Raw genomic sequence first — 12,977 nt, 5'->3', positions numbered from 1 at the left:
TCTAATTCTCAAAAGCATGCAATTTCTTCTTTTCCTAGATAGGGCATCACAGCGGTTACCACTGTTGCCTCACAGCAAGAATGCCACTGGTTCAAGTCTTTACCAGTCAACATTTCTGTGCAAAGTTTACATGTTCTCCCTATGCAATTTTCCCTCGGGTTCCTCCCACGTCCAAAGACATGCGACAAGTCCATTGACCAAACCAAATTGGCACAATAGATGATCTTTTAGTCAGCAGTATATCTCTCCATAGCAATCCATAATTTGTCATTAGCCACAAGCAAGCAGGGGAGTTCAAGACCTACCTGAGCTCAAACTCCCCTCTCACCCTGAAAAAGGGAGGGAGCCCCGGGCTCGAGGATCTAAGCTCAGGGCTCTCTCCCGGGACAGCATACCAAACAAGCTTTATCATCAATCATCAGCCAAGTGTGAATAGAAATGTTTAACAGAAAGGAAAAATTTCTAGCTGTATGTACAGTTTAGGAAGGCTATTAATTGTCTTCAACTGTAAATTATGCAATAATTAAATTTCCTAATGCAATCTAGTTGATAATGTTCATAAATAAGCTACTTTCTGTAACTTAAATGAAAAACCCTTAAATCTGGAAACAAAACGAGTAAAGAGTCAAGTTCAGATTTCAGAGGTTTCTGCTTTATTGGATTTGGAGCATAATTTGATTGACAGATCACACAAGCAGCACATGCAGATGCAGAGAGGTCAAACTGTGAACGAGCTGGAGAAAATGCAATGGCTTCTGGTACGATGTGCAACTTTAAACAGCAAAGCATGTCGGATCCCAACAAGCTAGGAGGTTATTCTGCTTAAATATCCGGACACACGTGATGACCAGTTAACATAAAATAGAGTTGGATGGCATGTAGAGTAACAAACACTTATATAGCAATACTAATCAGCAAAGGAAAACAAAGATGGACGGAGCCTTTAGCTGCTCTCTTTGCCGAGTGTGAGCTTGTCGAACATGTACTCGGCCATGCCGTTCTGCGGGGCACCCATGCGGCGCAGGTTAGTCACCCAGTCGCCAAGTTCTTTGATGGACTTGACCTGCTCGTCCAAGTAGTGTGTCTCAATGAAATCGCACATCTGTAAGGGAGAGAGAGTTTGAGATTTATTGCTCTCAGCTTTTCTGGCTATATCACGGCGGCAACAACAAAGTATTCACAAACATTAGAGGTCACTTTTCTATAAGAATACAAAACGCAAGTCTTTAAGACCATTATAAATAAGCTCCCAGAGATACACAGGGCTAAAAACTAAGGTGTGGCTCACACAGAACACGTTTTTTCCTTTCCAATGTGCTACTTCTCTATTGTTTTACAATGTAAATGCGCTTGACCAAATTATGAGACTGTTACACTTGCATCTTTGAAGCGTTGCACATGTGAACATGGCATTTTTAGACACCATGTGAAAGGTTAAACTTTATCGCAGCTCATCACGGTCCGTTCCACAGCAACGAACCAATCACTCAAAGGTGGGAGAATTGTTGCAAGTTTGTTTGCAAGGAAGGGTTGCACCAGCTGTTCGCAAGTTCTTTCCTAAACTTGATCTTATGGCCCATTTGCACTCAGTGGTATGGTACGATACGCCTTTATGGCCATTTCCACTGTCAAACGGTACCTAAAATGGAACCGTATCACTTTTTGGGTACCCTAGGGTACCTAGCACAACAAAAGGTGGAGCAAGACGCACAACTGAACACTATTGGTTTACCGATTTACGTCACTCGCTCGTGCAACAAGCCAGGAGAATGAAAACAAAGGAAGTGTCATTTTTAAAAACACAGCAGAGACGTAACAACGTAATAAAATATGCACATAATGAGCCATGGTCGACCCAAGCTTAAACAAACAGCCTTCATGAACAGCCACAAATCCAACAGCAGAATCTACCCTGTGCCCTCATAGTTGATTAGAAGGCCGTCTGAAGCGCAAGCAGTTTCGCTCTCACATGCACGTCTATATTTGAAATAATGACTTCTTGAGCTGATAATAATCTGCGCATAATTATTGAAGTGCTTCGGACATACGACCCTTTCAGAAACGGACAAATGAAAGGGTGGTGCGAAAAGAAAAAAAAAAAAAAATTGAAGGCGCAAATGATTTTCAGCAACCCCAACCATAAACAAACGGTCATGTCCAACTATTATCATCAGCTTTTGGACTATTACAAACTCAGAACAATCGAATTTATAACAGAGGTTACATGTGCAGGTGAAGATTAAAGATACAGATGAGAGGTTTGCACTGACTCTGGGCTATATTTAGTGTTGTGTTTGAAACTAAAAAAGGACTAAATGTATGCTGCGTGTACTTTCTGTAATTGTTAACAGACTGTAAATGGGTACCCTTTCAGCAGTGGAAATGCAAGCCTGATAAAAGGTGACACGTACAGTACCACTCAGTGGAAACGGGCCAATAGTACATACCAGGGGACTAGCTAATTTGTAACTAAATTAGTTCTTTGGTTGCACCACATGTTCTTAAGGCAAACCGTCGTTAGTAGGTCTTAAGCTCTCCGCTATATAAACCCAAAATAAATTACATTTTCATAGTAAATTACACATAGCATAGCCCTCGCAGACCGCTCAAAATTAACTACACGCTGCAACGACGCGTAGCACAAGCTCTGTGATTGGTCGGCTTGGTAACGCTGACAAGTGTGGGTGGCGGTGAGAGCCCGATGCAGCGAGTTTACAAGTGTGGATGGAAGCTGTTGTTTTGTGTTTACCTTTTAACTCAAGTTGTTGCACAACCGCCAATCCCAGCCTCAAAATGAGTGAGTTTGAGCCACTTTTATATTAGAGTAGCGTTTGTTTTAAAAAAAAAATAATAAAAAAAAACACCAGTAAAGAAACTCGACTCAGAGAAACAAACACCTCACTGCCAGATAGCGCTTCGGAAGTGTTATAGCAGAGCAACAGAAACGGTGCGCAGAGGTATAAATGCCTGCCAATGCGCAAGGCATGCGCTGTGGGTCACCCAGATCAATCGACGCAGGAGTATAAACCATGCTTTAGTCACAACCAGGCTACGTTTTAACTTATGCACTGCTGGTGCAGCTGGCCCCAGGTGCTTAGTGGCTGTGTCCGGATACCTTACGCCCAAATGATTTTTTCTAATGTCCAAATTGAAAAGATTTTTTACTTACCTCAAAAATGATTTAGTCATTTGGTAGCCACATTTCAAATATTGTGTTAAAACCAGCTAAATCTAGTTTAGTCTAGTAGATATACACTTTCAAAACAAAACATTTCTTTAAAAAATTATTTATTTTTAAAACATTTTATTTTTAAAGTACGCAAACCAGGCAGTAATAACCCATAATGCTTTCCACAGGACTCACATGAGGGTCGTTGTGTTGAGATGCCAGCTTGTGGAGCTCCAGCAGTGAGTGATTGACGCTCTTCTCCAGCTGCAGGGCACACTCCAGCGCCTCCACGCCACTTCCCCACTCATCCTTCTCTGGTTTCTGGTAGAAACAAATGTTAAGTGGCATGAGCAAAATCTTTCAGCACAGTATGAATAGTTTCCATGTTGCAGACCAAAGAATCAAAGTAAGAGTAAAGTCTACTAAAGTAAGTCTACTCAAGCATTTGTCCCCAAGGTTGAGTGTATTCTTTTCAGTTTTCAATGAAAGCCCCATGTTTTTTTTTTTAGAAAATAGTGCATGCAGTACTTGCTTTGCTACTGTACTGAGTGCATTTGTTTAGTTTATTAATGCTCCAACAGATCAACAAAACCTCACAGCAGAGCATTTTTGGAAATGTGTTGGTGTTTTAAACTTCACTGGAGTTTTTACTACAATACAGCTTTAAATTGACTTTAATCCATATATTAAAATGCGTTCTTTATATTAAAAATCCATCATACATTCACTATGACTGAGAGTTTTAGCCACAACAGGTTAATAAAATAAAATGCAGCCCCCCCAAAAATGAATTCATTTTTCTTTTAACCTAAACTACAACAAATCATTTTCAAACATTTCAACAATATATATATTTTTTTTTTCACAAAAGCTAAAATTGATGCATCAGGAAAATAGATAATTCTGCCATTTTTTTGAGGCCTGTGACTGTGTGAGGATTTTAAAAGCATTCAGGCATAAGAAATTGTACAGTTTGATAACGATTAATTTCATCAAACTGTTTATACAAAGACTACGCAGCATAAAATTGATCATTTAATTACTGTCTAGCTGAATAGTGCCAAGACTCCATGGAAAACAAAACGGTTTATTTTATTTGTATCTATTGAGTATCTATAATTGCTGATTGGTTAATACATTTTTTTGCAGATGCACTCTTACAACATCCCAATCTAAAATTATAAGTTTCCAAATAGATATTCAAGTCATCTGGTAAAACTGTAAGCATATCGCTTGGGGGGGGGGGGGGGGGGGGGGGGGGGGGCATTTTATCATATTTTAACTTGTAGAATTACAATTTTGGATATAAAACATGATTAAGTATTTGATTTACTTTGTGATATTTTGAAATTAAATGGATGCAAATTGGTATCTATGTTGAAAAGCTTTTATTACAATTAAGATCTTTACAGTGTTGGAATTGAGCATGCACAGCACAGACTTCCATCAGCTTTGTAAAGACACATTCAAGGCCCCATGTTTGAACAGCTACACGTGTTGATTAATTCACTTGTTAGGTGTTTTCCTTAGCACATAACTTACATTTATATGGTTGTTTCCTTAACAGTAAATGCTAAAAGTGAAATGTTGCCTCCTGGCCAGGTCATCGTCGTAAATGAGAACTGGTTCTCAATTGACTTACCTGGTTATTTAAAGGTTATTATTAGGGCTGGGTGATTTGGCCTAAAATTAAAATCTCGATTAAATCAAACATTTTCACTTGATTACGATTTTATTTTTTTATTAGTTCACTAACAGGATTTGTACAGTAAATATGCTCACATTATACAAGCGAGAGATTTCTAAATGAAGGGTGCATTGTTTTTAAAATAATTTAAAGAAAAACATCTACGATGATTATGTTTAACATCAACGCTGAAATTAAAACACACATTGCCTAAAACTAAGTCACTTTTTTTTTTAAGTAACTTGCACTTTTGGAAACAAAATACATGGAGTTTTTCATGATAAAACTAGAAAATAAGCAGCATCTCTTCTAAATAAAATAACTCTTGCATATCCTGCATGTAAATATGCCATCTCAAGGCATCTCTGGTGCAGCTTCAAATCGTTGCATGTCAACGTACCGCAAAGTAACAATATTACCAAACAGAGCAGGGTCACGCAACTCCACATGCAGTAAGAGAAAGAGGAAAAAAAAAAAAAAAAAAAAAAAAAGGCCTGGGAAAAATTTGATGGAATATTGGTTCGGAGTGTCAATTTCGATTACTCGTAAAGTCCTAGTTATTATTAAATAAAAGGTGATTATGCTAGCAAAGTCAAAAGAATTTCAAAAAGCAAATCAAGACTACATTCATTTTCATTGCAACATTTTTAAAAATGGCAGCAAAAAAAAAAAATAAAAATAAAAAAGTATATTATTCAAAATACAATACAACAAATTAGCCAAAAGAGGACTACAATTAGATTTAATACATCGATTTCTCTGGTTATATTCAAGTAATTAAAACAGATATAATTTTAAGCCCTTCAAATAAAAATCCTAATCGAGTTCATTTAAATTGATGGCGTGGCATTAGATCAGCCAGTCATCACGTCAACTTCCCAAAAGCACATCACATGAACAAACCATTTTTCCATTATTAAACCAATTAACCAGCACTTCCCTACAAAACTTGTACAACATGCCAGTCACATAGCATCATAAAATGTATCTTTTTTATAAAACATTAATTCTATTTAATGCCATGTCAGCTACCCAGGCTATTCTCATGGCAAGAACATTTCAATAATAATAATAATAATAATAATAATAATAATAATAATAATAAATAAATAGAATAAAATAATAAAAAAATTAATTTGTCAAATATATAAAATTTGCTAAATAAGAACAAGAGATACTTGATTTTATAAACCAGTTCGCATAATGGAAAAAAAAAAAAAAAAATAGTAGAGCAGACCTTAAACATGGCATATAGATCATTAATAGAGATGCATGTTCTCATATATAATACTTTCATGGTTTGGTAACAACACTTAAACAGAAGAAATTGTCGCAAATTATCAATCAGGCAAATAAGATAACTGGTCACAAATAACATTCACTGCAGGTTCTGTGACTCCTTTATGGGGAAACAAATAAACAACAAAACCAGCAATTGCGATAAAAAATAAATAAATAAATAAATAAAAAAATAAACAACATCCCCATTCACTCAGCTTTTAAAGGGTTACCATCAGGACGCAGGTTTAGAATTCCTAAAGCCTGAAGAAATGCTTATAAAAAGTCATTTATCTCAATTGAAGTTGTTGTCTTAAACTGGATCACTGTTTGAAGTGAATAGGGTGGTTGTCAAGAATGATCTGCAGTAATATGTATCCGGCTAATTTGGTTTTTAAATGTATAACTTTTGTCTTGAGTGTTGCTATTATGTGATTGTTGTATGCATGTAGCTGTCTTAAATCCAGTGTTAGACTAATTTTCTTTCTGTGCCAAACACACACAAATGAATACATAAATTAAATACGATCTTTTAACGTGAATACATTATCATAAATGTAAAATTTCCTTGTGTCACTGTTAAAAACATTAAGAGTTCATTTCATAAAAAGTCTTCCGAATCATTAAAAAGCAGGAGATTCCAGTAAAATGTGTTTTACTGTGAAGAATTGTGTAGTACAAACATCAAGTAGGGTCTTCACTTTTGAGCAAAAAAGAACCAAAAAAAAACCCCATGGGTACACATAGCATCGCACCATTAGAAGCATAAGCGTGTTTTTTTTTTTTTTTTTAACAAACATGCTTACTGTCAGTTGCAGCTTATCGTCAGTGCGAGTTCAAGATAAAACCCCACCCGACCCCATTCTCCCTCTCTATCTCAGAGTATTTCCTCACACTGAAAAACTGTTACACTATCAGCACATGAACGTACCTTCACGTCCTGCAGAAAGATCCTCCCTCCCCTCTGGTTCTGAAATGTCATCAGTTTCTCAGCATGTTCGCGCTCTTCGTGGGACTGATGGCGGAAAAACTTTGCAAAGTTGTGCAGAGCTTGATCGTCTCGGTCGAAGAAGTACGACTGAATGAGAGAAATCATGAACAAATCAATCATTAACTGAACCACCAGACAAAGTGCTGAATAAACCCAATGGCACTTTCCCCAACCCTTTCACCTAGAGCACTACTTTCACTCAAATAGCCTTGGACTCTTACCATAGAAAGATAGACGTAAGATGCATAGAGCTCCATGTTGATCTGACGATTGATGGCCGCTTCGCAGGCCTCCTCAAAATTTTGTCTCACCTGAGAGCTCATGTTTCTGGGAAAAAAAAATTCAATAAACAATGCAAACAATTTGTTGTACCAAAAGCTTATGACAGTTTAAAATGCTCTCGTTTCAATTAATTGAACAACTGAATGTATTGTCACGATATTGAAAAAAATAAACACCTAAAGGGATAGTTCACAAAAAAAAAGGAAATTCTGTCATCATTTACTGAATTTTTACTCATCCTGAACCTTAAACCTGTTTGAGTTTCTTTTTTCTGTTGAAGATATTTTGAAGAATGTTGGAAACATGTAGCCATTGACTCTCATAGTAGGAAAAACAAATACTAAGTCAATGGTTACAGGTTTACAACATTCTTCAAAATATCTTTTGCCCTCAAAAAAATAAAAAATAAAAACATGGAACCATGCGAAAGGGTGAGAACTTTAAATTTTTGGGTGAAATTTCACTTTAATATAGATACATACATTTTTACCGAATTAAAATGGATTATAAAAGTAGAACTAGTAAGGTTTTGCCATATCCAAGTCTAAATAAATGTTAATAGATTAAATCCACTATTAAAAAAAAAATGTATTTGTGCTACGATGTCAATTAAAATATAATTGAATAATATTAGGTCAACTCAAATTACGACGGATCGAAACTATTAAAACTAGTAATTATATTACGACTTCAATCAATGCATTATTGGGCATTAACCAAGAAATCAATCACAGTATTTTGTGTCTATTTAAACATGTAAAAGTACAAATCATTTCACAGTAATAAAAATATAATTGAATAATATTAGTCAAATTACGACGATTCGAAACTTTCAAATTGTAATGAGATTACAACTACAATTAACATTCAGGCATTAATTAAATTAACAGGATTTTCAGTCAATTTTTAACATGAAAAAACTTAATTTTCACAGTTTTAAAAATTTAATAGAATTAGTCAAGTAAAACTACGATAATTCTAAAAGATTACAACTTGTAATCAGATTCAGACAATTTATCACATTATTAGTCATTTACTAAATAAATAAACAGGATTTTCCATCAATATTTAAACATATATTTTTAATACTGTGAAAAATTGAAATATTTACATAATTGAACAATATTAGTCAAAAAATTTAAATATAATGTTTCCAAACGATTACAACTTGTAATCAGATTACGACTACAATTTAAACACATTATTAGGCATTAACTAATTTAAAACAGGATTTCAGTCAATTGAAACGTAAAAATTTCAATCATTGTTCAGTCACATCAATAACTCAAATTACGATTATTCATAATAATTAGAACATGCAATCTGATTACGACTTTAATTGTAATATTAGCCATTAAGAAATAGGACTTTCAATCAATATTTACACATGTAAAGTTAAAATCTTTCACAGCATTAAAAATATATAACTGAATAATATTAGTAAACTCAAATTACGAATTTAAAAATTTCTAATTTAAATTCAAATGCAATCTGATTACAACTTAGTTTTTAACATTAGGCATAAAGAAATTGTACATGTTCAAATATTGACTGTCCAAGTTGATTCTTATTCACTATATTTTGACGTGCCCATGAGTTCAATATTGCACATCATTATGATAATAATATACACGGCATATATTATCTATTGTACCGTAACCTATGCAACTTCTGATTTTAAGAACACATCGTTTGCTCTCCAATACCAACTTCTGCAAAATCACGCATCGTTGATCACAAACCCACTAATAATAGTGTCTAATATCTGCTTCAGACCTGGTGGCAGGTGTTCAACACTCTGCAAGATGCTGTTATACATTCTTAGGACAGGTGGTGTTAATATATCTGTCGCTCTTATGATTTGTGTGTTATGAGGAAAGGCACATGACTGCATGATGATGCACATTTCCTGGATCACTCAGATAATTCTTTAAGGTTTAATAGTCCGTCTCAGACCAATCTCACCTAATGAAGGAAGCCAGCCAAAGTCTAACATACAAACACAACTATAAGACACATTGTTCTGAAATTTGCCCTGCAGTAACACGCCTAGGTGCTAAGTGTAGTAATTTTTTTTCTTCTTTTGGTAGTGAGATTACTATGCGTCTTCAAAGTTTTACTACAAGTTCCATGGTTAATCTGGCTTAATTACAAAGATTTTTGTAGTAAATGCATGGTTAATATTCACATTGTATAGCACACATAATACTACACAATCTTGTTATCTGTTCACTAAAAGGTGTAGGAAAAGGGAAAACATCAGAACATTTAGCCAAACCTAAAGAAAAGCTTCAGACGATTCTTACCAAGTCCTTACCCGACATTCTGGAAATTTGCATTGGTTATTTATATTTATATATTTATATTTATATATTTTTATATATATATATATATATATATATATATATATATATATATATATATATATATATATATATATATATATATATATATATAAAAACTAGGAGAATTGTTTTTTAATGCTTTAAAAAAAAGTGCAGATTAACAAAAAAGAAATACATGAATAAATCACAATGAACAAACCAAATTAAATACGAATTTAGTTAAAATTATTAAATAAAGAAATAATTGGATTACCACAAATGGTGAAGTCTATGCATTGTATAAAATTATGCAAATTTCAAAACATTTATAAATACAATTTATGGCTTTTAAACAATCGATGCGATTTAATAAATGCGTCAAATATAAACGATTTTGGAGAAGAAACAAATGTTGAACGCCATGGCAAATGCGATTGCGTCATTTTTAGTAACGTTATAATGTTTAGAAGCAAACAAAACAAACATTGAGAAAACGCAGTTACATCTATCGAAAGATAGACGTGGAATATTATATTTAACACCGTTCTGTAATATTTTTGTTGCGTTTAACGTCACGTAATCCAATCCCTTTATGAGGTCGAGTGCTTCAGCCACATCCTCTTCCATTGGGAATCCCATCGTGCTTAGTAAAATAGATTAATTGAAATTCAAACGATTATAAAATAACAAAACGCTGCTATACAATAATGTTAGCCTAGAACCGTTTTACCGCAATATATAACGTTACGCGTAGAATAACACGTATAACGTTGAAACAGTTGAATTAATAACGTTAATCGGCGTGTTTTTGGAGACGTGTAAATTCGATGCATTTGAGAAAAATGTGGCCTTTTCATACATTAAATAGATCCAAATTAACTTAAATAATATAGCGAATTCGTTGCGTTTTCACCGCTTTGCTTACAATATTGAATCATTGCAAACAAAAACAAAGATGGCGCCTTTGCGTGGCTCGTTTAAGTAACGTTAGATGCCACGATCGACAAGCAAGCGCGTTTTTTTTCATGTACTGGGAGTAAACAGAAAATTCATTTAATTAAATGTGTTGAAAAACTTACCTTTAAATCGGTTTTACTGCGTTTCTGATGTTACTCGTAGAGATGGTCAACGACGCGGGTTTGCGCAGATTTGTTTCAAAGCAAAGCGTCTTAAAACAAAAGTTTAGATTTTGACCGAAAACAAAATGCTTGGAATTAAAGAAGTCGATTGATGGAAAAGACAGAAGACGGTTGCCGTTCAAGCACTGTTGAAGCAGGTAACCTTCAGTCTGTCCTCGTGTGGTCGCTGAAACAATAATGAAGACTTGCGCTATGGCGCAGGAGTATTTGTACGTGACTTTTGACGTCACACGCTTGAAGCGCTGGATCCGCCCAAAGATGACAACACAAAAATGCAGATATCAGTAAACAAACTAAATATAAACAGCCTAATGTGAATGGAGAAAAATATATACTATAATAAAAATATTTTAAAACACTTGATAATTCAGTTTCTCTATATGGAATTATTATGTATTTGAGTACAATTATAACATTGGTTTATCATATAATTATTTACTAAAGGACCTGAAACTTGTCTACAGCACTTATTCACTGCTGCTCTTATAGTTGTGTAAATTGCTTCCTTGTCCTCATTTGTAAGTCGCTTTGGATAAAAGCATCTGCTAAATGTAAATGTAATGTAAATGTAAAGGTCTGGTAACATTTCCTCTTAATCTCCAAACAAATTATTGTCATTTAGAGTTTGTATTTTTTGCATAAAAATGTCAGTTGAATAAATAATATATGTGTTTATATTTGTTGTCTGGGATGGGCAAAAATACATTGAAATGTATTTTTAAATAAAATACCAAATACAATAATAATAAAAAAGTAAATAAATAAATAAATAAATAAATAATAATAATAATAATAATAATAGTCTTCTTCTTCTTCTTATTATTATTATTATTAAAGATTCAAGGCACTACAAATCCAATGTTCTTTTAATTGGTTTACTATAACAAAATACATAATAAACTTTAAACAAAACTAAACCTTGCTTAAATTAATACACTGAAATAAAAACACCTAATCCTTCCAGTTCTCACACTTTTTTATCTTTAAAACCTTCACGCTCCATCTTTAAGTTCAAATCAACATTTATATTCAAATATCCAGCACCACCAACTTTAAGAGACTTCTCCAGTTTCTATATAATAAGGGTTTTCTTTAGGTTAGAGTACGTACAGCCTATATTTGAGAAGCATTAATGATATGCTTTGGAAGTGCTGGGCTTTAAAAATGACCAAAAAATTGCAGTCCTCCTAAAAAACACAGGGGAGGGATGAATGTCTAGACGTTTCAGCTTTGTCTTTGTACGTATCAGTGGTATATTTAATAGGAGGCTTGAATTAGGAGCTACACCCAGGATGTCAGGACTATCTGCAGTATCTGACTCAAGTCATGTTCATCAGATTATGGGTTGGGCTGTGGGTCTTCGTTTGTGCAAAAACAATATAGCACATGATTTTACGACTGAAGAACAAGTATACAGTGGGGAAAATAAGTCTTGAACATGTCACCATTTTTTCTTCAGAAAACATGTTTCTAAAGGTGCTGTTGACTTGAGTTTTTTACATGATGTTGGTAACTACCAAAGAAATCCATAGAAGCAAAGAAAACAAATCTAATTCGTTTACAAATGAAGTTATGTGTAAAAAAAAGAAAAGAAATGATGCATGGAAAAAGTATTGAACACATGAAGAAAGGGAGGTGTAGATAAGCAGTGAAAGCTCAGACAGCAGCTGGAATCTCACAGTATTTATTCAACAACCCTCTGCCCTTCCTCATTGTGAATGAATATTAACTGCTTGAGTCCAACATCTACATTAGCAGGATGATGAAGATGAAACCAGGGTGGACATTTCAGTAACACAATGATCCAAAACACAGCCGAGGAAACTCTCAGATGCTTTCAGAGAAAGAAAATCAAGCTGTAGAATGGCCCAGCCAATCACCTGACTTGAATCTAACAGAAAATACTAATTAAAGCTCAGATTTGATAGACGATAAAAATAGGATGGGGGTTTTTACACTGTATAAAATCTACTGTGAAATTTACAGTAAGTTACTGGTAATTATGATTGCCAGGAGGAATTACTGGGTGGCAATTAACTTTTGATCCCCCCTGAAGGATATCAAAACAAGATGTATGGGGGGAAAGGGAATCAGCCCTTTAATATTG

General features: G+C 34.3%; 1 protein-coding gene across 1 annotated transcript; it reads right to left on the bottom strand.

Moving 5' to 3' along the window:
• Nucleotides 1–630: 630 nt before the first annotated feature.
• On the bottom strand, nt 631–11,056 carry fth1a (ferritin, heavy polypeptide 1a). Its single transcript, XM_056461030.1, has 5 exons — nt 10,811–11,056; nt 7,347–7,452; nt 7,066–7,212; nt 3,365–3,490; nt 631–1,102 (listed from the first exon to the last, which is right to left on the bottom strand). The coding sequence occupies exons 2-5, from the start codon at nt 7,446–7,448 to the stop codon at nt 944–946; spliced, it is 534 nt and encodes a 177-aa protein (XP_056317005.1). The 5' UTR covers nt 7,449–7,452; nt 10,811–11,056; the 3' UTR covers nt 631–943.
• Nucleotides 11,057–12,977: the final 1,921 nt, after the last annotated feature.

This window comes from Danio aesculapii, chromosome 7 (genome assembly GCF_903798145.1).
Source record: "Danio aesculapii chromosome 7, fDanAes4.1, whole genome shotgun sequence".
NCBI lineage: Eukaryota > Metazoa > Chordata > Actinopteri > Cypriniformes > Danionidae > Danio > Danio aesculapii.
Note: the sequence above shows the minus strand (reverse complement) of the source record. Positions and strands in the feature narration are given on the sequence as shown.